The 27,690-nt window shown below is 32.9% G+C and overlaps 3 protein-coding genes across 6 annotated transcripts; 1 reads left to right on the top strand and 2 right to left on the bottom strand.

Moving 5' to 3' along the window:
- Positions 1-523: 523 nt before the first annotated feature.
- Positions 524-21,365, bottom strand: LOC149615698 (synaptotagmin-1-like). Of its 4 annotated transcripts, none has more exons than XR_016375755.1 (9): positions 21,213-21,365; positions 10,891-11,220; positions 10,230-10,534; positions 9,950-10,117; positions 9,585-9,758; positions 4,254-4,371; positions 3,961-4,094; positions 3,480-3,722; positions 524-2,140 (listed from the first exon to the last, which is right to left on the bottom strand). XR_016375755.1 is itself a non-coding variant. In XM_089856211.1 (8 exons), exons 2-8 carry the CDS (start codon positions 11,156-11,158, stop codon positions 3,531-3,533), a joined length of 1,359 nt encoding a protein of 452 aa, XP_089712337.1. In that variant the 5' UTR covers positions 11,159-11,220; positions 21,213-21,365; the 3' UTR covers positions 3,396-3,530. The 4 variants fall into 4 exon arrangements, 1 of the variants encoding a protein (XP_089712337.1); XR_016375756.1 differs by lacking the exon at positions 524-2,140 and adding an exon at positions 2,164-2,882 and having other exon boundaries at positions 4,254-4,362; XR_016375754.1 differs by lacking the exon at positions 524-2,140 and adding an exon at positions 2,165-2,882.
- Positions 21,366-22,428: 1,063 nt separating this feature from the next.
- Positions 22,429-27,523, bottom strand: LOC149615699 (sulfotransferase 1C4-like). Its single transcript, XM_089857539.1, has 2 exons — positions 27,157-27,523; positions 22,429-23,117 (listed from the first exon to the last, which is right to left on the bottom strand). The coding sequence occupies exons 1-2, from the start codon at positions 27,464-27,466 to the stop codon at positions 22,429-22,431; spliced, it is 999 nt and encodes a 332-aa protein (XP_089713665.1). The 5' UTR covers positions 27,467-27,523.
- On the top strand, positions 24,577-26,996 carry LOC149615700 (sulfotransferase ssu-1-like). Its single transcript, XM_089857068.1, has 2 exons — positions 24,577-25,447; positions 26,190-26,996. The coding sequence occupies exons 1-2, from the start codon at positions 24,933-24,935 to the stop codon at positions 26,605-26,607; spliced, it is 933 nt and encodes a 310-aa protein (XP_089713194.1). The 5' UTR covers positions 24,577-24,932; the 3' UTR covers positions 26,608-26,996.
- Positions 27,524-27,690: the final 167 nt, after the last annotated feature.

Consider the following 27,690-nt stretch of genomic DNA (forward strand, 5'->3'; position numbering starts at 1 on the left):
TTACATTTTAAAACGTTTCCTGAGTCTTCCTCCTGATTTTAAAAGATTTACTAAGCCTTTTTCCTGATCTTACAATATTTCCAAAGCCTTTTCCCTGATCTTACAATAGTTCCTAAGCCTTTTTCCTGATCTTACAATATTTCCTAAGCCTTTTTCCCGATCTTACAATATTTCCTAAGCTTTTTTCCCGATCTTACAATATTGCCTAAGCTTTTTTCCCGATCTTACAATATTGCCTAAGCCTTTTTCCTAATCTTACAATATTTCCTAAGCTTTTTTCCCGATCTTACAATATTTTCTAAGCCTTTTTCATGATCTTACAATATTTCCTAAGCCTTTTTCCTGATCTTACAATAGTTCCTAAGCCTTTTTCCTGATCTTACAATATTTCCTAAGCCTTTTTCCCGATCTTACAATATTTCCTAAGCTTTTTTCCCGATCTTACAATATTGCCTAAGCTTTTTTCCCGATCTTACAATATTGCCTAAGCCTTTTTCCTAATCTTACAATATTTCCCAAGCTTTTTTCCCGATCTTACAATATTTCCTAAGCCTTTTTCCTGATCTTACAATTTTCCTTAGCCTTTTTCCTGATCATAAATTACGTTCTAAGCCTTTTTCCTGATCTCACAATATTTTCTAAGCCTTTCTCCGTTTTAACACACAATTCTCAATGAAACTTTGGTTTCGATTACAAAACTAAACCGAATTTGTTTATCAATCAACATTTCATGTTATTTGTTTTTAATTTTAAAAAACGCACACCAATCATGGACCGAGTTTTAATAAATATCTCATCTCATCTCCTCCACCAATTTGGAAGCCTTAAGATAAATGACGTAACGGTGTCGTCATCGTTGCCACCGACCAATCACAATCTAGTATAACACCAATACAATTACGTCATATATTTCTAGCAACGAATCAAACACCGTTACGAACATCAACTATAAAATACTTGGGCACGTGGGGGGAAGGGTTTAGAGTTAATTAGTCGTTTAAAGCCATTAAATTAAAATTAATTAATTAAAATTAGTGCTTAATTATACACTTTAGATTCACGGCGGGAAGTTAAGAGTGGTTATTCATGTTTCAAATATATTAAGTGCATTTTTTTATCTCTGATTAAAATGGCACATATGAAGAATTTAACTCACGGTTCATCAAGGATTAATTAAGTAATTAAGAATCCTGATTAATTTTCGTTAATTTTCTTCCATTGGGTGGGGGGAGAATTAATATTTTTAATTAGGGGGGAAACGAGTTCATTGCAAAAATTCATGCAATAAATTTTTGTTATTTTTTTGGTTTTTTCAACTTCTCTAACGACAATTTTGTTGTTTTTTTTTTCTTGTTTTTTTACATTTCACACAAAAACAAATTTGTGCAAAAAATTCTTGGTTTTTATGTATATATATATATATTTATATATATTTCTTAATTAACTTGATATTGTCATGTAATCTCTATTAAAGTTTTTCGTTAAAATAAATATTGGTTTTTTTTTATTTTTTTAAATGGGTTTAAGGATTTTAATCTAAATTTAATTAGATTAATGGCAATATCAAGTTAAGATTAATTATCGTACGTTTAATACTTAGCAATCACACTTGTTATTTTTTTTTTTGTTTTTTATAATTTTGTTTTTTTTCCGTGCTTAACACATGTATACTACACATATAGGGGGTATTTTTATTTTTTTTTGGTATTTTTTAATCTGTTTTTTTTTGTTTATTTACCATATGTTTATCCAAATTTTTACGTTATTTACGTTAACTATATTGGTTGTTTTTTATCTGTTAATATTTATATAGATTTGCACCGCGTTTTATTTAACAACTGTCTAATCGCATGCTTTTTGTATTTTAACTTTTTTTTTTGGTTTTTTGGTTTTTTTAATTTTTTGTTTTTCTGAAAGGGTTTTGTTGTTTTTTTACGATATTTGTACTAATTTAGTAAATAGAACTAAATAGTATTTATTTTTTTACTACAAAGTCCTATATACTGTCGGTATGTATTCGTATATATATTGTTTTTTACAAACATAAATAAAATGACTAGGTTAAATAAAGATGTTGTTTTTTTGCAACTGGGTTTGTTTTTTAAATTCCATAAATTTCAGGAAACGATAGAATATTCAGCTGTAAAAATTACGCAATTTTTTGTTTTCGTTTTTAAAATCATATTTGTTTACTTATTCGCTTTCAACTCACGCATGCGCAGAGCCTTTTAAAAAACACCAACGTGCTTTTTTTTTAAATTTAACTAAATTAAATATTATAGTTAATTTACAATAATTTATCTAACGATACACGATTATCGAGAGCTTCAAATGGAACTCCCGCAACAGATGCCTTTTATCGTTGAATTGTTTCGAATTTTTAATAATTTTTTTTTTAATTTATCAAATAGGCGGTTAATTTTAATATTTTTAATTATGACGCTTTTGGGGTTTGTTTTTTTATTTTAATTTGTTTTTAATATGTCGTCATAATGACGAAAGCCTTCCCTGCGCGGACATCGAGAGACATATTAAAAACGGCTACCGTAAACATTACCTAAATCTAATTTTTTAATTAAACCGCCATTTTTGCTGAATAATTTCGAGGTTTTTTTTCTGATCTAAATTTTTTTAACTAATTTTCGGAGATTTTTCGTATTTCGTATTTTTTAAAGTTTTTTTTTAAAGGCATTGTTGCGGAAACCATTTTACTCAAATGCAGAAAATATTTAACATTGGGGGTAAAAATGTTCCATGTATATTTGTTAATATATATTTACTTTTACTTTTATAGGGGGTGGAAACACTTATGGGGACACTAAAAAATTGCCTTGAATAATTTGCAAACCACAGATGTGATTTGATTGTGGGATTTTATCCGCCTATAAGAACAAACATTCAAATATGGGAAATGGGGATATCAAACAGTGGTACCAGTAGCAAACATACTTAAAGATAGGGTGAAATATACCACTTATAACCAATTTCTTATAACTTAATCTTATAGTATTCTACGAGACCTTTAAAATGAGCTAAACATGTCAGAAATCGGATAATAAATAAAGAAGTTACGAATTTTCATGAGTTACTCATGACTCAAAACTCGTTAATAAACTAATACGTTAATCGGATATAACTCGGTGAGACCTTTAAAATGAGCCAAAGATCGTAGAAATCGGATAATAAATAAATAAGTTACTTATTTTCATGAGTTACTCATAACTCATGAAAATTTCCTACTTTCTTATTTATGATCCGATTTTGATGAAATTTGGTTCATTTAAAAGGTAATAATTATATAAACGTTAGCAAGGACCCTAATCCTTAAATATCCTTAATTATTTCACCCAACCTTACATAATAATAACAATAATAAACAACTTCAAGATGCGTTCATATTTTGCTCTTTTTTTACGAACACACGTCAGTGCCATAAGTGTATTTCACGTAGGAGATTTAAATGAAATGTTTGAACTTACCTCAAGGATTGTTTAGCTAAGTGTGTCACCGCCACGTTCACGGGGTGTTGACTAGTTCTCCTGACCGTCTTGGGGGTCTTTCAGGGAGTGCCACTGTGCGATGGGACGCCGGGGGGAGGCCAGCATATCCATCCAGTGTCGGAGTTCAGTTCCTGTCGCGTTGCAGCCCAAGAGAACCTTTCCAATCGGTTCAGACGTTCCAATTCTATCGTAGTCGACTACTGTTACCACCAAGTTTACTTTCTGAAAAGACAAGTTCAACAAATTGAACTCCCTCAGACATTAAAAATAACAACACCAATGAATTCGTCTTGTCGTCAGCTTTTAAACGAGTTCAAACAACAGGTATCTCAGTTCAATCCCAACCGAGTTCAACAAGTTGAACTACATGTATATATTAATAACTATATCGTGTAGGTACTCAAACTAAAGCTCTTTACGCGTAGAGTATTTTGGTAAGTACATAAAAGGTGAAACTTACCTGTATTTGCTCGAAAGGTACCTCGAAAGTAAAAGATTCATTATAATATGGATTCAAGGTGCATTTTTTAATAGAAGTCTTCTTCTTTTTTATTCTCTTTCCGTTCATCATGAGCGCAATTTTGACGTATGGATCTGTACAAGAAAATAAACCAATCAGAAGCAAGGAAAATATTCATTTAAAAGCAAAACTAATTTAAGTGAAAAGTGGGCATATTTGACTTACAACGTATTATCATTCAAAATTTTCAATTATAATAACTTATGTTTAAATGCCAAAACAGCGTAACTCACCCGAAAGACCCCCGACATCCATTTTTTTAAGGTTTTTAGCCTCCAATATGACCACGGTCAGTTTCCCAGCGGTAGGGACGTATCGCAAAGAAAAGCAAATGTCACCCAGCTTGTTTTCCTGTTATTATTAATGGACGTTAAAATAAAATTAATTAGAATTTTTCCCAAATTGTAATTAACAATAATTAAATGTATAATTAAAAATTAGCGAAAAACCCAAATTGCCACGGACAATTTAGGTTGGGTTTTTATTAAAAGCCCCTGAGATTTAAAGACGCTACGAAAACTTGATGATTTTAAGGTTAAGTTAATTTACTAATTTAATTACAGACTTAACCGTATTACCAAGTTTTTGTAGCATCATCAGAGAGAGCTTAGAAGAGTGTGTAATTTTCTATGGTTCACTTGAAATATACTAAGCCTAATTTTCAAACTTAAAATTCTGCGAAAAGACGCCTCTAAGCCTAAATTTCTTAAGCCTAACCCTTAACCCTAACTTCTATAGAAAGAGTTAAGCCAAAAATGTTTTCAAATCGATTATATTATGCCTAATTTCTAACCCAATTTCCATAAAAGGTCCTAAGCCTATTTCTTAACCCTAATTTCCGTAAAATATCCTAAGCCTAAACTTCTGTAAAAAGTCCTAAGCCTAGCTCTTAACCCTAATTTTCGTAAAATATCCTAGGCCTAACTCTTAACCCTAATACCAGTTAAACTCCTAAGCCTAGTTCTTAACCCTAATTTTAATTCAACACTCATTTCAAAAATGAACCACAGAGCAATTACACCTCTGAAATAAACTCTCTTTTCAGGTCTATTAATTTTTAGTTTCAGTTTTAGTTACAGTTTAATTACAAGCCATATAAATTCACCTAAAATGTCACCCCATTGAAATATATATATATAAAAAACATTTAAAAAAATTTGACACAATGTCTATCGAATAGTCTTACGGTTTTTTGACGTGCAAACACGTAGCCTAGTGCGAGATTCCTAAGACATTGATTGAACCACAAATTTACTGAAAAACCTTCTACAAAACCAACTATAGATACAAAGAATTGTTTTTCTTCGAATCGTTTTAATTTTCGAAAAAAATTAAGTAACTTTTAGTTCATGACAAGATGCTTTTTGTGCACAAGAAGTTTTATGCTATATAAATTCAACTACTATGGGTCTTTCCTGATGATTTTTCTGAACGAGGATTATGTAGGGTCACGTGGTTATGACGCGAGTACACAAAATATGCGCGGTGATCTGTCTTTTTGGCTTAAAAATTAAAACTATTTCTAATATAAAATAAAATTAAAAATAAAAATTTGGTGTGGACTGTAATGGGCTACGTCAAAATTGATGGTCCCTGATTGGTTGAAGGAGGTGGAATTTTTGTACGGTTGTTCTTTGTTTTTTGTTCAAAAGCATTGCGACATTTAAATAACCAAAAGCAATTTGTTTCGTCAATAAAGCAACTAAAAAAATAAAAGCACGCATACTATAATGTCGTGGAATAGTTGGTATTTGGTCTAATAATTTGTTCTGGTTGTATTTGTGACGTCAGAGATGTATGTAATTGGATTCAGTGTATCGAGGGCTTTCCAACGAGTACTTACACCATTTGGTTTCAATAATTTAGTGTTAGTTCAATTTAGTTCAAAACTAGTTCAAGTATCGCTCGTAACCCATTTGTAAACAAGGAACAACATCAATGTGAATGTCTTTTTAAAAATTAAATTTAGTTATATCTTGCTTAAATGGTAGTAGAGAGAGAAATACAAGGGTCCTAATTTTTTTAATTCAGTTCAACTTAGTTCAAATAACTATAACTTCGCGAATTATGAACTAAAGTATATCTTGCAAGTACTCATTTTAAAGCTCTTAACAAGCCGAATACAACCATCATAGTAGCAATTCCGCAAAAATTCATTATTAGACGAAATAACTCAAATCTATTCCACTCTATCAAAATATAGCACAACTAAACACAATATCGAATTAATGACACACACACTAATCAACATCGATTAACGTGATATGTCTTTTCTTCTGCTGTTTTCTTTTTAAACTTAAATTTTTAGATTCCAAAAACATCAAAAATTCAAAAAAAAATAAATAAAAAAAAATTAAACAAAAAATCAAAAATCTTAAAAACAAAAATAAAAATAAAAACTTTGCCATATTTTTCTTTCATCAAACCAAATTGCTCGTTCAAAATAAAATATTTGTTTTTATTTTTGTTAAATGGGGCACACGATATATCACGTGATAGGGGTGTGGTTTAGAAGCGGGGTATGTGTGTGTTTATTTGTGATTATTTTGCATACTTACAAAATTAGCCCCCGAGAATGGAGAGAAATTAGAGAAACGGCCCAAAGGTTTCAGCAGCCATGTTGACGGTCACAAATATGAGATGAATAACCAAGGAGCATAATATTTTGGTTTGGAATTTTTTTTAGGACATAAATTTGAAAAAATGGTATTTTCGGGCAAATTTTTTTCGGATTTTTTTTTTTGGTAAATTAAAGATAAAATGGAAGAAGAAAAAAGAAAAAATAAACAAACAATCGTCATAAAAATTGCCAGGCCAAAAAATTAAATTAAAAATGATTTTAAATAAAATCTTTTCTGATTGGTTGAAATTTCTTTAAAAAATAACCTTTTAAGTTTATTCAAACTTTGTGATATTGAAGTTGATTCGATTCAATTCATTTAAATAAATTTGAATAAGATATTGAACTATATTGAATTAAATTAAGTTCAGTTCAGTTAACTAAATTTGAAAACAATGAACTAGAATCAATTCAATTCAGCTGAGTTCATTTAATTGATTTTGAATAAGTCATCGAACTAGAATCGATCAAATTCATATAATTTAAATTAATTTGAATAAACCTTTATTATTTATTATTTATAATTAAAACTTATTTGTGTAATTAATTAATTTAAATTAAATTAATGGGAGAGTGATTTGTAATTGCATTGATTAAAGCGATACTAAATGTTTTTGAGTGAAAAAATTAAATATGTTGGAAATTCTATTAATTATATTCAAGATAAATTAGCAACGCTGTTTTAATTAAATTTTAATTAAAATGGGCCTAAAACGAGGTGATAAACCACTCGACAATACATGCTTAAAATTAAGCATTTAATAATTAACAATTATTTTAAAAAACATAAAATGGTAACCCTCCCTTTTGGAACGACATAACGTTGCTAATTTAAATTAAAAATAAATTAATAAAATTCACGACATGGAAAATGATATTTAATTAGAAAAATATTAAGCCATGCTTGTAATTAATTAAAATTTCAAGCAAAAAAGCCAAGTTTTTTAAAAATTCATGCTCATGTTTCATTTTCAATTAAATATTATTTTTGAAATAAAATAATAATAATAAATATATTGAAAAAGAAGCAATGAAAATTAAAAAATATATGGAATAGCTAAAAACATTTTTTTTTCAAGAAATATTGGGAACTAAAATTTAATTACTAATTATTCATAGCATTAATTAAAAAAGAGAACCAGTAAAAGCGTAGATCTTGAATAAATATTAATTAATTTTAAAACATGGAACCATATTAATATATATTTAGAGAGGAAAAAATTATTTAAGAACTAGCAATGAATTTTAATTATATATATATTATAAAAAATTCATGACAAAAAACTTGCATGTAAATAAATAAAAAAACTATACTTTAATTTATAAATGTGACGTCATTTTAGTTGAAGCGATTCTATTGGTTGATTTGATTTGAACTTTAGGCCTATTAAACGCGAGTTATTTTTATTATTTAGACTAATTTAAATTAAAATTTATTTAGTTGGTTCCATTTTATTATTTTTAGTAAAAATATCAAGAACTACGATACTGAATATATTTCTACAAGTTTTTCAACTATTTCAAATCTATTTTGCTAAGCCTAAATATTCAAATATTGAACTTATCTAAGCCTAAAAATTTGAAAACCTCGAACTTCGTTAAGCCTAAAACTTTCATAACCTCGAACTTCGTTAGGCCTAAAAATTTCAAACCCTCTTACTACCTTAAGCCTAAAAATTTGAAAACCTCGAACTTCGTTAAGCCTAAAACATTCAAAACCTCGAACTGCGTTAAGCCTAAAAATTTCAAAACCTCGAACTTCGTTAAGCCTAACAATTTCAAAACCTCGAACTTTGTTAAGCCTAAAAAATGAAAACCTTGAACTTTGTTAAGCCTAAACAGTAAAAAACTTAACTGGGAATTTGCACCATCATCATGATTGATTTTTCTAGTGATCTGATTGGGTTTAAAAACTAAATCGCTAAGCCTACAGTACAAAATGACCCAAAAAGCAACATAAAATTTAAGCAAACTTAGCTAGATCCTTAAGTTTCCAATAAATCTTGGACAAACACAAATCCTAGTCCACTATCGAACCCAATTTAGCGTCCAAGTCACCCGGAATATTCCCAAGACACAACAACCCTAACCCTAAAACTCAATCACTAAGCCTTGTCCATTTATTGCATATTCGGATCGAAGTCCCCAATTTATACTCCAGGTTACTTGTAGAAATATATTACTCCCTTTTTTATTGAGTCTATGTATAAATAAGGCGTAGGACATTTGCCAACCCACTTTAAGAATTATAGGAGAATAATCAATTTAGATGGCAAATGTTCTACCCCTTTTACAGATCTCGAGCGCTCGACTACATCTACATTTCGGTCTAAAAGAGTCTATTGGGCTGTCTGTCATTTTGAAAGATAAGGCTTAGAACAGATAGGAAAGTTTAGGAATGAATGAATATTAACAAGTAGGATAGATCTACTTTGTTATGGAAGACAACTTGTTATATTTTTGGAATTGAAATTTGCCTTATACCTTTGCTAAAATAATCTAAAAAATACATGGGTTTTCAAATTGGAAATTTTTGAACTTTAACCTTCATAAAATAAGAAGGTTTTTTTGGTATCTTTATAGATCTTGAAACGGGCTTCAAAATGAGACAATTTACGTCACAATCTGACCATAAATAAGGAAGTTAGAGGTAGATTTTGAGGTAGTAAGAATTTTTAAAAAAAAATTAGCAAAGGTACGGTAAATGTTAATTAGCGTATTTCTAAAAACTACAACGCGGGGTTAACTATATTTATTTAGTGCTATTGGAATTAAGAAATTCTACAGCGGAAGCAATAAAATTTAATAGTTAGTCTTAACTAATTAAAATTATTAATTAAATAATTAAATATAATCTACAATCATAACCCCCCAAATAATTAGTCCCTAATAATTATCAAATTTTAAAACAGATAGTTGTTTGATAAAATGGTTTGGTTCCTACCTGTCCCTGTTCTCCTTCAACCGAGGTCAGATCTCTCCATTCTTCGATGGTCTGGGCCAAGTCCACTGTGTTCAAGGGCACCTTTACTTCGCCAATTTGGTCGTGTTTGGAAAATCGATCGAAGTCGTATATGGCGAAGACAAGGGTCTTGGAAGCAATGTCCGCGTAGGGCACCTAAGGTCAAAGGTCAACAAATAAAAATACCATAAGTTCATGGTCACTGGTCATGACAAACTGAAAGGCTTATAATGAATTTGAAGTGAGTGAGTGAGGTAGGTCATAGATTCGAGGAGGTAAAGCGAGGGAGGCCTAGTGGGTGGTGAGGCGCTGCTGTCAAAGGGGCTTAGTAATGCAGACTAACTGACCTTGAAGTTGAAGGTCTCGTTGAAAACCGGATTGAGCGTTTTCCGGTGGACTTTCGTTTCGTATTTCTTCTTTTTGTCCGGTAACAGGTAGACCTTCACGTAGGGATCTGACGTACCGGACATATCCATTCCGGGTAATTCCTCAGCCTGAATAACTGTGACGGCTAGCTGTTAATTACAACAGAAAAAAACAAAACAAAACACCAAAAAGAAGTTTATTTTAAGCCTTTGTCGTGTGATGATGACGCGTCTTGTTGGTGCATGTGTTGGAATGTCTTACGTTGTTGCTGTTGAAGTCGTAATCTAGCTTGTACTGCAGCCTGCCTAGTTTCACTTCGGATTTAGCACTTTCTTGATCACCCTCACCTCCCTCCATGTTGTCCTGGAGTTCCTCCATGTCCGGTTGCACCTTTTCTTTGTAAGCATTTCCCAATAGCTGGGCACCCTTTAGGTCCACCACCCCTTTTAGGCCTTTCTTGCCATCCTTCTTCCTCCTTCTACACCAGCGTTTGATGCAGCAGAAGCAAATGCACAAGAAGAGGAGACCGACGCCCACCAAGATGGCGATGATTCCATACTTGGGAACTGTTAAAAACATACCATCACTTCTAACTACTAAAATACCGATACGAACATAGGCTTGTAAGTACTCTAAATAAAGCTCTCAGTGAGAGGAATACGATAAGTAACGTTAATTCATCGTAATCTTAAAATGTATCGAGATATCATGGGTTTTCATTAAATTTCCGGTATCTTGTAAGATTGCAATCAAAATATACCCTTCCAAGTACTCGAATTAAAGGTCTGAGTGAGGGGAATACGAAGAGCTACTTTATATTGTCGCAGTCTTAAAAGGTACCGGTTTTTATTTTAAATCAGTGCCAAGTATCTTCTAAGGTTGCAATAGCCTTGTCATTGTAATGATAATATTATTGAGTTACCGTGCGTTTTAGTTGCAATGGTCTCTAGGACAAAATCGGCCATGTTCTCTCCAGGTGGCGCTTCCGTGCCTTCGGGACCCTCAGTGGCCCCCGTAATGGCGGTGGCGGCCACCGTTCCGGCCTCACCCACGATCCCAGCTGCCGCCCCCGTGACGGGCGACTCGACCGCGGGAGGTGCTTTGGCCCCTTCGGCCAATCCGGCATTTTCGGCATCTTGGGCGTTCTTGCGCAATCGCGTGAGAAGGTCATCGATGTTACGTGGTGGCATACTGCAGTCCTAGCGCGAGGCTGTTTGTTTGTAGCGGCGGCTGTCAACAACAACGGTTCTTGCTAAAATAAAGACAGACAAACAACAACATAACCATGAGACACCCGTTATCCAATTGAATCCTTTCCCAAATCAGCAAACAAAAATAAATAAATTCATGAATAAATGAATAAATACATAAACAAATATATAAATACATAAATATATAAATAAATAAATACATAAATACATAAATATATAAATAAATAAATACATAAATAAATAAACTCATAAATAAATAAATAAACTCATAAATAAATAAATACATAAATACATAAATACATAAATAAATAAACACATAAATAAATAAATAAATAAATAAATACATAAATACATAAATATATAAATAAATAAATACATAAATAAATAAACTCATAAATAAATAAACTCATAAATAAATAAATAAACTCATAAATAAATAAATACATAAATACATAAATAAATAAACACATAAATAAATAAATAAATAAATAAATACATACATAAATACATAAATAAATAAACACATACATAAATAAATAAATAAATAAATAAATAAATAAATTTATAAATAAATAAACACATAAATAAATAAATATATATATATAAATAAATACATAAAAAACAAAATAAATAAATAAAAATAAAACCGAGAAAAAGACAGACATTTAAAACACAGCCATAAAACCCCCCTATCACTACCCCCAAAACAAAATTACCCTAGTCTTTAGAAAGACATTAGAAAAAGAAAAGAAAAAAAAAGATCTGAAACGCAATGTTCACTAATTATTCTAGCGCAATCAAATTAGTCTAATTGCAATCACAGACATCGCGTGAATTAGAGCGTGGTAATTTTACTAATTGATTTAAACCGAACCAATGCAAATTAGGGCGAAAACATTCTGCCAATGCTCAATTAAACTTTTTATTATCAAACTAACAGAAAGTCGTAACTTAAATACATGAGGATATGTAATTTAAATTATTTATGGTATATCAAGGTCAATTAAATTAAGCTCACTGCGTTTTTTCGGGTCGCATACAATTAAATATTCACTGGTAACATTAATAACGATTTAAGATAGCATTAATTACTACCAAAACAACATTTAATTCGTTATGACCTTTGAACTCCCATAGGTCACCTTAATATAAAATAGGATAGTACGTCTTTGAACCCGTCAACAACAACATTTGAACACGTATCTTAAATACAACAAAGCCCCACAAAAAAACCTCTTATATCCTTTTTGACCTTTGAACTCCCAAGGGTCATCTTAACCTAAAATAGAACTGTCTAGGAACACACGTCAAAGTTCAGCCGGTCACTTTTGACCAGCTAGATTATACCGGCTTAAGGAGTAAACAATTTCTTGTAAAAGGAAGAAATATTTTTCAAGTGGAATTCCTACTAAGTGGTAACGCTACGTTTCAATTAAAAATAACCCTTAGCTTAACTTCGGTAGTGGTTTCATCTCAAAGTGAAAATTATGTTGCGCGTGGGAAAAGATGAGGGGAGGGGATATTTTTCAAGTTGAATTCCTACTAGGTGGTAAAGCTAAGTTTCAATTAAAAATAACCTTTGGCTTAACTTCGATAGTGGTTGCAACTTAAAGTGAAAAATATGTTGCGCGTAGGGAAGACGAGGGGAGGGGCTATTTTTCAAGTTGAATTCCTACTAGGTGGTAAAGCTACGAATCAATTAAAAATAACCCTTAGCTTAACTTCTATAGTGGTTTCAACTTAAGGTGAAAAATATGTAGCGCGTGGGATAAGATGGGGGCAAGGGGGGGGGAGAGACTAGAAAGGAAATCACCATAGCAACCACGTCAGACTAATATTAGGTTCTCGATCTGTATTAGAAAACGTGTTACCACGGGCAACACATCCCTAAGGGTCAGACAGATAGGAAGGGATAACCACTAGAGTCTTTCCTATTTTGCTAAATATAAAATGTACAGGAAAGATTCTATTCAAGTCTTGTCGTCAAAGACTTCAACAGAAGGTCGTATATCGAAGTAAGACATCTTTGGATGTTTTTCTTAATTACTCGGTCCCTGATTGGTGTAACTCCAATTATTAGGTATCGTTAGAAAGCTAAGAAATAGGGCTATAACATACTCAAAGGACATCCCCGTATCTCTAATAGAACCAGAGTTAAAATGAGTCGTGTAAATAAACCCTTGTTAACGCTAAGGAGATTACGTTAATTAACATTTTGCTTAATTACTCGGGCCCTGATTGTCCTAACCCCAAGTTTTTAATATCGTTGGAAATCTAAGAAATAGGGCTATAACATACTCAAAGGACATCCGCGTATCTCTTATAGAACCAGAGTAAACAGGTGTCTTGTAAATAAGCCCATGTTAACGCTATGGAGATTACGTTAATTAACATTTTGTTTAATTACTCAGGCCCTGATTGTCGTAACCCCCAAGTATTAGGTATCATTTGAAAGCTAATAAATAGGGCTATAACATACTCAAAGGACATCCCTGTATCTCGTATAGAACCAGAGTTATGACCCGATAAAGATTACATTGTAAAATAGAAATCTACATTTTTTTACAAGTCTTTGAAATTAAATATCAATTAGCACAAACCTAATTATAGTAAAAACTAAAAAGTGACGTCACATCAACCTCTGAATGAAAAGAGTAGACAAAAAAAAAACAACCGTAGAAAACACCACAAAAAAAACCCCTTCATCGAATTACTATCCCTTATCCAAACATTGGTTCCTCTTATACAATATTAATGGTTGGGAACCCAGACTCGGTTATATATAACATATATTTGTAGCTCCATAATTAAATTAAACCTATCCATCCATAAATCTATTTATACCCAACTAACCAACCAGTGGTCCTCGAGATCATTCACATAGAAATATAAGAATGGTGTAAAGGACCCAAGGTTGGTTACACGATAATGTTATTACGTGGTTTTGGGTTTAAAAACATCGTATGTGTGAACCTCGAATTCCTAATTCAATTGAAAATGCTTTGTACTTTGTAATTTTCTAACTGAATCAACTGATATAAAGCATTGAAATGTGGCAAGGGTTTCAGGTTAACTTGGTAGTGAACTTAAGCCTACTTGTCAGATTGAAAAGAGTGGAGAGAGATAAAAATAATTGAGAATGGTTTTGGGGTTCTTGTTTTTGTCACGTTTCCGTCTAAAAGGATTGATTCGTCCCCAAAGGCTTCGTAAAAGGACACTTTAGTTGTTAAAAATACGTGGGATAAAACTCTGCAGAGGCTTAACGAGGATTATTTAAAACCCTGGCGATTATATTATATAACTCGACAAAATTATACATTTCAAATATAATAGAGCAGGAATGCATACAGCCAATGGGAATAATTGTGTAAGCAGCCCAGACATTTTTCCTTAACGTATCTAGGGATGATTTTGTCACGTGGTAGGAGCTAGACTAACTAGTCATAATGTATGACGAATTTTACCACGGCGATTTTATAATCTATCTCGAATTCATAGAAATTGACAACGGATATATATGAGATCACATTTATTCCAATTAGATTTATGTGTTCTAGTATTATTTAATTAAAAGCTATCTGAATTTAATAATTTTTTTAAGAATTACAGTAAGATGGGGAAGATGACATTCAGGCTGAACTAACCCAATGTATTTTCCCATAGCCCCTGTAGAACTGTTTATCACGCAATACACGCGTGTTCAGGGCAAAGCTACCTTCCAGGGGCAATGCAAAACAATTTTCTTAAAAATAATTAAAAACTGTATTTAAAAATCATTCATAATTAAAATAAATTAATCTAAATACAAATAAAGTAAACCTATCCCTAAAAAACATAAATACTTATTTTTAAGTGCAGCTGTACCCAGAATTTATACGATATTTTAAAGCTAATTAAATTAAAGAAAACTATATTAAAAATTAATCATTATTAAATTAAATTAATCTAAATACTAACCAAGTAAGCCCAACTCCATAAAAACCTAAATAGTTATTTTCAAGTGCAGCTGTACCCAAAATTTATACTAGTTTTGAAAAATAAATAAATCACCGAAACCTATATTAAAAATTAGTCATCATTAAATTAATTTAAATTAAACTAAATACCACCAAATCAAGTCCACACACATATAAAAACCCTAAATCCTTATTTTCAAGTGCAGCTGTACCCAGAACTAATACAAAACTAAATAAATAAATATATCTAAAACAGAGCCTAAAAACTATCCCAAAAATACAGTATATCTTAAAGACAAAACATTCCTAAACACAACTGAAAACTTCTCAAATCGTTACAATATTGTAGCCTAGAGTGTAGGATCTTCAAATAAGACTGCTAGGCTTTGAATAAGGCCACGATATCGATCCTGCTAGATAGATTTAAACCAATAAGGGATGCTTGCTAGGTTCGCCATTCCCGAAATAGGTCGACCATCAAGAACGAGAACTCTACAAGTTATTGTAGAAAAATTTCCATTCTACGCAATTCCGTTCAAACCAACTTCGTAATACTGTGAAAGCTAAGACGTTCTTGTACAGGGTGTTCCCATTCCATAAAGAGACTGGTAATTGTAATTATAGTTTGTTGAAGTACAATCATGCAGTGGGATGCATGCGTGGTAAGTTCTATGGGAAATCAATCATTCAATCAATCAAACTCGAGTCCGAAAATGTTTTATACATCTATACTTCTATGACCACACCGATTTTGTTTGACCCCCCCATAAGGGATGCATGTACTATACACCCCATAACACAAGTTAAAGTTATGAACATTGATTGGAAGGAGTGTTTTACGGATGACCCCCTTACTTAAATTTAATTAACGTAAGAAACTCAATGAAAGACAATGATTGCTAATTTAATTAAGGGGGTCATCCATAAAACACTATTTCCAATCAATGTTCATAACTTTAACTTGTGTTAGGGGGTGTATAGTACATGTCCCTTATGGGGGGTCAAAGAAAATCGGTGTGGTCATAGAAATATAGATGTATTGAACATTTTCGGACTCGAGATTGATTGATTGATTGATTTCCCATAGAATTTACCATCCCTGGATGCATCCCACTGCATGATTGTACTTCAATCCATCTCCTTTTTGTAATAAACACCCTGTACTCAAGGATGCATGCAAAGTAGTGTTTTTTGAAATGCATTTTATTTGCATACCAAATCAATTTCAAAGAGGATTTCTTTATTCTTTTTTTTATTGCGTGTTTTCTACTCCGTTTTAAGGGCGAATGGAATTTACTTTGAGCTTATTTAATTAATTTCTCTAGTTTGGGTTTCTTCAAGAAAGCAAAAGCAAAGATGCACAGGGTTTTATTAAACGAGGTTGTTTTGGTTATTTTGCAGCTAAAAAGGTTTTATTATTATTGGTTAGGATCGTTTAATAAAAGGTTCGCTTAATTTAGCGTATGTTTATTATGTGTATGTACACTTATAAGTTTTATTAATAGTTTTGAAAAGTGAATTTAACGTTCGTGGTTTGGAGATAATGATGTTAGATTTTTAAAATAAAAATATAATAAAATTTGAAATGTTTACCTAATGAGAATAATAATTTTAATATTTATGATTGAAATTTTAAGCCTATTTTGAAGTTTGGAATGTAATTTTTTTCTCTTTACTATTTAGCCTAATTTTTAAAGATATTATTGCTAAGCCTTCTTTCACCCTTTCAAGAGTACTAAGCCTAACTGAAGACTAATTTCGAACTTCCAGTAGTACTAAGCCTAACTGAAGCATAATTTCAAACTACCAGTATTATTAAGCCTAACTGTAGCCTAATTTCAAACTTCCAGTAGCACTAAGCCTAATTGAAGCATAATTTCAAGCTTCCAGTAGCACTAAAGGCTCGTTTTCATAGAAGCTAGAAAATTCGAAAACGCTCACGCTTCACGAGCTTGAATACGCGCGGTAATGTATTTTTTTCGAACGTTTCCGCTTTCGCTCGATATTTTCACGCAACTCGCGCCTATGAAAACGAGCCTTAAGCCTAATTGAAGCATAATTTCAAACTTCCAAAAGCACTAAGCCTAACTGAAGCATAATTTCAAACTTCCAGAAGCACTAAGCCTAACTGAAGCATAATTTCAAACTTACAGTAGAGCTAGGCCTAATAACTAAGCCTAATTTCAAACTTTCTGTAACACTAAGCCTAACTTGTAAATATAATGACAAATATTGCTAAACCTAACCCAAAATCAATCATTCTACCATCGTAACCTCATTCGTTACCGTTAATCCGTTAAATTAGTTTGTAAACCTCAGATATTATAGTTTGATTGTTCTAAATCAATGATCTAGATTATTAAATATAGTGCATAAATATATAACATAGGGGAGAATGTATATCATCAATCTTAATTAGGCCAAAACAGATACGTATCCTCCATTCAATCGAAAATAGAAATAGACACATTCGGAATTAGGACTTGTGTCTCATTCGACTGAATGGAATTAGTAATTCCATAACCTCGACACGTGACAACCCCTAAAAGCACTAAAAGCACGTAAAAAAATCAAATAATCTAGACTACCAGCAGCCCATACAATTTCCCCAATGGCCATAACACACTTATAGATTGAATCCTGCCTCTAGCATCTTTGGGAAAAGAAGCAGGAGAAAAAAAAATATAAATGGGACCACTCTAGGTAATCAGGTTTTCGTCCCAAAAGATGAGTAGGAGTTTCCACTTATCCTACGTAAAACGGAAGTAAGTCGGGGAAACTCTACGTTAAGGCTTAAGGCAATAGGAAAAAAACCCACGCAAGTAAATCCTATTCAAAATACTTGGTTATTTAATATGGTAACGCTATCAATACTACTATTTCTCTGCGAGATTTAATATTATGTATAAATACGCCTTAGCTTTCTAAGTGGTTTTTTTTCTTGTAGGGTAACGTGACACCTGACTTAAGAAAATTGTTTGAAATAAGTTCAGGTTACCACTTTCAGGAAATCTTGATTTTTAATCAATTTAATTTTTATTATTTATTTTGAGGATTTTATTTTTGTGTCAACAAAAGATAGTTGCTTGTGGAACTATTTAATACGGACAAGGAGGACGTAAATAATGACTTCAAATTTAATATTTATGGTATATAGAGGTCACTTTCAACAAATTAAATAATTAATTTAGAATTAAAAATTAAATTATGTTTAAAGATAGACACATAAGGGGGGAAGTAATTGGTGCATTCCACCTAAGGTGACTGCATTTGATAATATATGGTAATTTGCAAGACACAAAACCCTTTACTTCTTCACTGGTATTTTACACAATTACAAAAAGCCAATAGTTCATATTATCGATTACCATTATTTTTTAATGGTAGAAAACTATTCTTACTAATTGACTGAAAACGATTTTTTTAATCGATTCTCGTCTATTTTTAACCGTTTCCATTTGACACCTCTTAAGCCTTGGTTTTGGTATAATAATCATAGAAACGTATAAAAAAAACCATTTGCAAAAGTCTATGTTTGCCTTGTCCATCTTGTTTGTTTTAAAACGGAATGAACATTGTTAAAACTAGTAAAGATACAGTTTAAAAACAACAAGGATTACTTTGATGTAGCAGGACTGGTAACTTTAAAGCTCCGTACGTTTTGTCAAATAGACGATACTACGCCCCGCCCCCTTTAAAAATGACCTAATAGACTTGCCATTTTTTAATTTTAAGCCTTGCTTGGTTGGTCTAAAATAATCAGATCAGAGTTATTATGTGTTAGAACCTATGCACGTGCGCTTGTTTTCCACGCATGAAGAGATAATGACCCTTCCATGCAGTTAAACAAACGAAGCTTTAATAAAGTCCCTGACTTTGAATCCATCCATAAAATATTAACAAAACCTCGTGTTGAAAAATACAACAATCATTTACAACCTGACTCGCGTGTCAATATTCTTTGTTTATGTTTTAAGTCCGTTGTCATTTCGTGTTTGTAAATGAGTCAAACTATAATAAAAGGATTACCAGCAGTGACATAACAACCGTAAGTATGATATCATAAGTTTATAAGATATGTTCCATAATATAAGTTTGTTTAATTAATATCTGGTCATGACAAACTGAAAGGCTTGTAATTTTGAGGTGAGTGAGTGAGTGAGGTAGGTCATAGATTCGAGGAGGTAAAGCGAGGGAGGCCTGGTGAGTGAGTGAGACGCTGCTGTCAAAGGGGGCTTAGTAATGCAGACTAAATAGGAGTGCCTAGATGGAATAAGTCCTAACTGCAAAATTAATTAACCACCACCGAGTGTACTTAGGACTTCAATTGACTCGCTCCCCCTCGTTCTCCTTCTCGAACTAGTTATCTCGAGCAGCTGTAAGTCTCTCAGTAGCATTACGAATAGTATAGGTAGTGCATATCATACTTATGGATGGAACATATCACTTATAAACTTATGATGGTATTAATTCTTAGTTTTCGGCTTATATTAGAGAAAATAAAGGAAGTTATTATTGTGTTTTCTTCTTAAGTTAAAGTGATATTGATCCCCGGTGTAGGTGCGTGTAAAACATTGGGGAAAGGGGCGGGGCTGTTAAGCGATCTACAATCATGGAAAAACCCATTAGACCTTACATTACAACGAACTTTTTCAATACCGTAGTATATATAGCATAAAAACGTATATATATATATATAGAATAATAAAAAGAGTGTATATATTTACATTATAAAAATATACCATTCTTCACGAACCATTAAATCTTAATGTAAATTACGAGCTATTAACGTCTGGAATACTAATTACTTATTCAAGGGTTCGCACTACAATTACGGCAGGGCCTTACGCGATTGGTCAGACTCGAGCTGCTAATTACAAACTATCCTTGAAAGACTGAAGGTGCTAATTACAAATTATCCATGAAAGACTGAAGGTGCTAATTTTAAATTATCCATGAAAGACTGAAGGTGCTAATTACAAATTATCCATCATAAAGACTGAAGGTGCTAATTATAAATTATCCTTGAAAGACTGAAGGTGCTAATTACAAATTATCCTTGAAAGACTGAAGGTGCTAATTACAAATTATCCTTGAAAGACTGAAGGTGCTAATTACAAATTAAATTATCCATGAAAGACTGAAGGTGCTAATTACAAATTAAATTATCCATGAAAGACTGAAGGTGCTAATGGCAAATTATCCATGAGATATAAATCTAAAAACTAATTTGATTTTTAAAATCACACGGAGATATAATAATATTTCCTTTAATTTTGTATTATATGCAAATTGGTCTCTATAATTATAACCGATTTAAAAAATCACCTAACTTTCATTTATTTGCAATAAATATTGAATTTTTTCCAATAATATAAAATCATTAGTTGTAGATGATAAAATGATTAATATCCCATCAATACAGGTGCGCGAATATCTCAGATTAACGACGCACGTGTTTTTGAAAACCTACGTAATACGTAATAACCATATGCTAGCTGTCAAACTGTTTTTTTTATTAATAAGGCGGTAAAATAAGGCGCGAAAAAAAAATATATAAAAAAAATTCAATACTATGACGTAGTTCCTTATGTTACTAAGCTAATTAGTAAGTAATGTAACCTCAAAAATAATTAATAAAGATACCTATTTTGAATAATATAATATTGACTTACAATACATTTAATACTAATATATATTAATAAATAAATAAATTTCATTTACTATAATTAACTACCAAAGGCATAATTCATAATTATCTAAATAATAAATTATTCAAATTCACGTTTCTCCTTAACATATTCTTTTAAAACATTCATTACTTATTAAAGTATAAAATTATAGAATTAATATAATATGAAGAAAACCAAGGCTTAACTAAATACAAAAGCAATACAATCCATATTGCGTTGGGTACTAGAATATCGGGACTCTAAAATTCAAACGCCGGGTCACACACATACACAAATACGCCACACATTTAGGCTTAAGAAAAACCAAGGGAATATTGAAGGGGAAAAAACTAATTCACACACAAGACGTTACGTTTTGTTATTTAAAATGAAACTATAACTAACCTTTAGATTTATTTAACGGCGGAGGTACGAAATCCTCGCTTAAATCTGAAACAGAACTTTCAACCCACCATAATTAGTTTTTCAAGTTTCGTACTCGTTCGGTGCGAGCTTTTCGTTTAAAACCTTTAGCCCTCTTTGAGCCTAATTTCTCGTGCAAAATCAAAATGGCGGGCCCGAAGCACTAGCAAGGGGATCGATAGCTAGTAGGAGAAAAGCGCGCGCTCTCTAGCGGTGGGCTGGAAATAAGAAGGGGAAGAAGCCAGTTAGAAGAGGGCGGAGGTGACGTCATTTCGTAACTACGAGGTATCTTCCCTTCTCCGGAAGATTGAGAGAAGAAAAGGGATCGTTGCCATGGTAACCATGCCGCGCACGCGCTATGCTATTTTATCGAATTCATTCCGAAAGCGTAAGGGGTTTTTTCGGCGTTTTTTCGACAAAGGCTTAGCGATATAACTTGGAGGCTACTTTTTTTAGGTCCGTCGCAAATCTTTCCTTAAATTTAAATTTATGTATTTGGGTATTGAGTTGTTGTAGACAAAGGATGTTTTTCAAAATACCAAATGTTTAAAATTCATTATTATAAATTAATTATTGTGGTGCAGACTCAACTATGTAAATTACATAACAGTATCGTAATGATGAATTGAAAAGAGGGGATGTAGTGTTAAGATGGAGGGTTTATTACTTATAACTTTCCACGTTACATAAATGGATGTAGTTTTAACTTATCTTTGTGGTAATGTTCATCTTGTTACATATTCCTCTCGTACAGAGCAAGCTTCTCACGTTCAAAATTAAATCCAAAAAAGGCTTAGAGAAAAATGTTAGTGGAAAAAATAAAAAATACTTGAATAAGAATTGCTCTTTTTCTTTTTCAATTTATCTTCTTTCAAATTATTTATAGAAGGAACTGGGATACGTATTGTTGTAGAGAAAAATACAGCCTACAATTTAAGCCTAATTAGTTAAAAATCCAGTTAAAATTAACAGAGTTATAAAGAAAATAAAAAATTCAAAGATGTGTGTAGAAAAAGATTTATTTTTCTAGAAATATAAAATATTTCAATAATACAAATTTAATTAATTAATTAATTAATTAATTAAAATCAATATAAATTAATGTAAATTCAACATATTCGTATAGAGTAGGATGTGACCTACAATTTGAGCGAAATTAGGATACAATCGGTTCAAAATTAACGAAGTTATAACGCAATTACAAACAACCTAATTCTTCCCAGACTTTTAACAACTCAGTTCCTTGCAACTTCAGTTGTATCTTTTCATTCATTTTCTCGTTTTGTTCTTTGGTAAACAAACTCCGCCAATCACCGAGCTCTCCTTTACGTATAAAATCACGGTCACGTGGGTCTGAAGTTTCGTTCACATCCAAGGAATTTTTCCTCAAGTATTTTAAAAAGTATTTGAAACCTTCGTTAATTGGCAATGCGTCAAGGTCAACGTCTTTCCCGCCAAAACCGGACCAGGGATCCGTGAAAGCCGGGTTTATTTTGTCTTTCATGACAGAAAAACTCGAATTTTTAACAATTCTTTCCATGAAAGCGTTATCTTCCTTTAACCTTTGACCTATTAATGGGTCCATGAAATCGGCCATTTTCTGTATTTGTGACCTGATATCCTTTTTCATATGTTCATAATAAATCATGAGTACATTCGGGTCGTTCCGGTGCTCATACCAGCTGAGTACGGTGTCGAAATAGTCGCCAAAATCGGTTTTACCGTTGACATAGAGGTCAAAATAGGTCTCAAAAGTGCCCAATTCGAAACGGTAACCGTTTAATCTGGTATGATGGAAGAATGAAACGCAGGCGTCCTTAGGGTTACGGACTACGAAGATGTACTTGGCCTTGTCCGAGTACGGGGTCAAATGGTACGGTAGATGAACTGTGTCATGAATATTGAGCAATAATAACATGAATAAAGTGGTAAGTACTGAGAGGGGAGAGGAGGAGGAGCTACGGGAATGTGACGTCAATATTTGATATAGACTAAAATGTATGGCCTGAGCTGACGACTACCAATAGAGAGCTTTCAGATGGGATAGTAGTACGTCACACCCTCCAAAGTCTTACCGCTGTTCTGGTAGCCATATTGGGTGAGTGGTCTCAGCTTCATTACTGCTTTAAAACCACCAATATGGCAGCGCAAATTATGCCATGAGATTCAACTCCTCCTCCAACTGAAAGCTCTCTATATGGTCGTATAAGTTTCAAAAGTTGATGGATGACATACTAAACCCTACCGCTAATTATAAAGCGTCACCTAGTGTCGTGTTAGAAAATTAAATTGAGTTCTTGAAAATATTATTGATAAATAAAATTCTAAAACGACGATAAAAAATGCTTTCACTCTCCCTTTAAAAATCAAATGACCCCTTAAAATGTTACAGATTATTGCGTATTTCACCTTTCGCTTATATTTACACAGGCCTTCAAATAGTGTGATAATGTAATTTATTGCTACAACGTTATAATTGGAAAGAACTTGATAAAGAACACTTTCCTTAAGCGCAGACTTTCTTCATATAACTGAATTATTACATAACACAACGATTATAGTTTGTGTTTCAAATTCACCCGCCCTCAGAAGATTTACAAGCTTTAAACACATTAGATTTCTTCCTTCTCATTGCGTATATTTTAAATAGTATGTACTACCATAAGGCATTCAGCGATGAAATTTGATATAAAATTTCTCTTTTCAAAATTCAACGCTACAACTGTCAAATTTCAATGCTTCATGTTCATCAAACGCTTGTCCACCATGTATTATTAAATGGTGAAAAGCTCAATTTTGAACTTAAGCAATTGAATATGAACACTTGATCAAACTCTCCGATGTTGCTCAAAAATGAATGCATAAAGATGCAATATTAAACGTTTAATTTTCCAATTAGTTTTGAGCGGTTTCGTGCTTAAATTTACACGATGTACTAACCTCTTACGCACCGTTCAATTATGTTTAATTTTGAAGAATAGTGTTCTGGTCAAATTTGAACGCAAATAAATTATTCAAATTTGAACGTTAGAGCGTACCACCACAGTGTCGGGGCTATGCACGCCTAAGCATTCAATGATGAACCTCACTTTTTTACAGTGTAGTCCCGAGATCAAATAGTCCCGAGACCAAATCGGCGAGACCAAAATGGCAAGACCAATTCAGCGAGACCAAATTGTCCTGTTCCGAACACAAAGAGATCCTAGCGATCAAAGAGAATATATCAATATACTTGGTATATTCTCTTTGTAGCGATTTACTATTATTGTTATTATGGGTTGTTTTTAAAGGATTCTTATGGATTATTTTTTATATATATAAATCTAGGACATCCCAATTCCCAAATACTGACTTAAGATAACACTACGTTTTTTACGTTACATTACTTAAGACAGACTTATGTAATATCATAAGTGGATCAATCCACCTTTGGTAATATGCATGGTTTATCTAAATGTTATGAAGAGAATTGCGTCTCTATGTAGAACGAGGGGCTAATCACTCCGTGTTATCACTGTAAAAGGTTAAAGATTATTACTAGTAACCCCTTTGGTACAGTCTGAACAAGGATTACGCTTAGTGAATGGCCCCTCGATATAAAGTAGATATCGATATCAAATACCCTTGAGAACTTCTAACTAACAATGACTTTAAAAGTTTAAACACATAACGCGTCAAAAGGATTGTATCGAAGCTCTGAACATGTCGTTAACAACGAACCAAGTACAGCATCCAAATTACAAGAAAACTCATATCCCTGGATTTCAAATTCCAGGCGCCTTTGACGTTGAAACATTCAAAGAAGTTTTAAAATACGAACCAAGGCTTAACGAAGTTTTCATAGCGACGTTCCCCAAATGTGGAACTACTTATCTGCAACAGATTGTGTACTTAATCTTCAGCAAAGGCGTTGCACCGGATAACCAAGAACAGTATTTCAAATGTTGTCCATTCTTGGAACGTCACGGAGTTAATGGCGCACTTGAAATGCCAAGGCCTAACGCGATTAAGACTCATTTAAGGTTTGATTTGGTGCCATTTTCAAACGATGCCAAGTATATATATATGTTAAGAAATCCAAAGGATTGCGTCGTGTCTTTGTATTATCATACCACACAAGTATACCAGTACCAGAATGCTCAGTTAAAAGATTTGTTTAACTTGTTTATTGAAGGGAATACGGAGTTTGGATGGTATTTTGATCATTTAAAGTCGTGGTAAGTATTTACATAAGTTTATAAGCGATATGTTCCATCCATAATAATAATAATAATCTAAGCTTTGCCTATGAAGGAATTTCCACACTAAGCCTGCGGCTTGTTTACAGGTGGGTCCCTTTACAATGCATAGAGGGGTGGTGGCTAACCCCTATGCCACAGCAAACCTACAGCGCCCTATACTAACTATTACCGTTGACCTCTGCAAGTTTTGATGGAAAGGAGAAACCGGGTTGGACCGCGGAGGAAAACTCCTTTAACAAGCGGGGAGAGAACTTGCAAACTCTACCCGGTGCCACAGTCCGGGATCGAACCCGGGATCCTCTTGCTGCGAGGCGAAAGCGCTAACCGCTACGCTACCCCACATAAGCATGATATGCACTACCTATACGATTCGTAATGCTACTGAGAGACTTCCAGCAGCTCGAGATAACTAGTTCGAGAAGGAGAACGAGGGGGAGCGAGTCAATTGAAGTCCTTAGTACTTCGGTGGTGGTTAATTAATATTGCAGCTAGGACCTAATTCCATCTAGGTCCTATTTAGTCTGCATTACTAAGCCCCCTTTGACAGCAGCGCCCCACTCACTCACCAGTCCCCTCCCTCGCTTTACCTCCTCGAATCTATGACAACTACCTCACTCACTCACTCACTTCAAAATTACAAGCCTTTCAGTTTGTCATGACCAGGGTATATTAAACAAACATATCGTATGAACTTATGGTATTTACAACAAATATAAAGTGCATGTTTAACTTTGATTTTCCTTTCACGTATCTACCATCAAAGGTACGCCCATAAAGATGACCCCAATGTACTTTTCCTACACTACGAAGAAACAGTGGACAACCCAGAGCCTGTGGTCATAAAAATTGGCCAATTTTTGGGCCAAGAATACGGAGAACTTTTGCAAAACGACAGTAAATTACTACAAGACGTAATTAAATACAGTTCATTTGATTTTATGAAGAAACAAACCAACGATTTTTACGAACAAAATCGCAAGTTTAAAATAACCCGAGTAAGACGTGGAAAAATCGGAGGTTGGAGGGACGAACTAACCCAAGAACAAAGCAAAATCATGGACGAATACATCGAAAAAGAATTGGGAGAGCAGTGTCCTGATATAATTAGTTTATGGAAAAAATTTAATTGTATTTAAAAATTATTAATTTTTCTGTGTGTGAAAACTTAATAAACATATTTAATTAGTGCAATTTACATTCAGCATTATTTCGACCAGGTATACATACAGCTACTAGGAATTATTGTGTGTAGAACCATTTTCACTTAACCGTGCTAGGCGGGGTTTATGGTAGGAGCTAGCTAGACTAATCGTTATATTGAGAGCTTTCAGATGGGATAGTAGTACGTCACACCCTCCCAAGTCTTACCCGCTGTTCTGGTAGCCATATTGGGTGATCTCAGATTCATTACTGCTTTAAAACCACCAATATGGCAGCGTAAATTATGTCACGAGATTCAACTCCTCCTCCATCTGAAAGCTCTCTATATTGTCGTATAAGTTTCAAAAGTTGATGGATGACATACTAAACCCTACCGCTAATTATAAAGCGTCACCTAGTGTCGTGTTAGCAAATTAAATTGAGTTCTTGAAAATATTATTGATAAATAAAATTCTAAAACGACGATAAAAAATGCTTTCACTCTCCCTTTAAAAATCAAATGGCCCCTTATAATAAAATTTGACCTTTTATAGCTCCGGGTTTGACTCTATTTTCAGCCGCCTCTCGTCCAGTCATTTCCAAAAAGGGCGTGGTTTCAAATATTTGATTGACACTCTCGGCCAGTTGACCATCATGGTATATTAAATAAATAATGACCTGAGTCCAGGTTGTCCCGCATTTCGGATAGGTCGCCACGAACAAGTCCCCATCTTCCGGTTGGTATTTCAAAGCGTCCCGGTACACTTCCGGTGAGAAGGACTCTGGTAAATTGAATCCATCGACCATGTGGTACCGGGGAAAGTCCCAACCGTCTTTAGTAGTTTCCTCTGACATATTTTAAGAACAATACCTGTCGTGTTGACGGTTTAGACGCGACTGTGTTTTGCAACACAGAATTTAACGTGTTTCTTTCAAAAGTAGGTTAATGGTAACGTTGTAGAAGTAGTTGTAGAATTTAATTCGCGGAAGGTTGTTCTCCTTTGATTGCCAAAAGAAACGGTTCAAGATATGGGCTGATTTATGAAATCAATCAAAGTGTCTGTCTTTAAATTATACAC

The sequence above is a fragment of the Phalangium opilio genome, unplaced genomic scaffold (genome assembly GCF_054372755.1).
Source record: "Phalangium opilio isolate 3A_F unplaced genomic scaffold, DU_Popi_V2 ptg000217l_1, whole genome shotgun sequence".
NCBI lineage: Eukaryota > Metazoa > Arthropoda > Arachnida > Opiliones > Phalangiidae > Phalangium > Phalangium opilio.

Excerpts from the sequence above, each read along its gene's own strand:
- LOC149615699 (XM_089857539.1), bottom strand. The coding sequence starts at position 27,466 with ATGTCAGAGGAAACTACTAAAGACGGTTGGGACTTTCCCCGGTACCAC. Across the intron at positions 23,118-27,156 it reads CAAACCCGGAGCTATAAAAG|TTCATCTACCGTACCATTTG; the intron begins GTCAAATTTTAT and ends TTCATGACACAG.
- LOC149615698 (XM_089856211.1), bottom strand. The coding sequence starts at position 11,158 with ATGCCACCACGTAACATCGATGACCTTCTCACGCGATTGCGCAAGAAC. Across the intron at positions 4,372-9,584 it reads TTGAAGGAGAACAGGGACAG|GAAAACAAGCTGGGTGACAT; the intron begins GTAGGAACCAAA and ends TAATAATAACAG. Across the intron at positions 4,095-4,253 it reads GGATGTCGGGGGTCTTTCGG|ATCCATACGTCAAAATTGCG; the intron begins GTGAGTTACGCT and ends TTTCTTGTACAG.
- LOC149615700 (XM_089857068.1), top strand. The coding sequence starts at position 24,933 with ATGTCGTTAACAACGAACCAAGTACAGCATCCAAATTACAAGAAAACT. Across the intron at positions 25,448-26,189 it reads TTTGATCATTTAAAGTCGTG|TGCATGTTTAACTTTGATTT; the intron begins GTAAGTATTTAC and ends ACAAATATAAAG.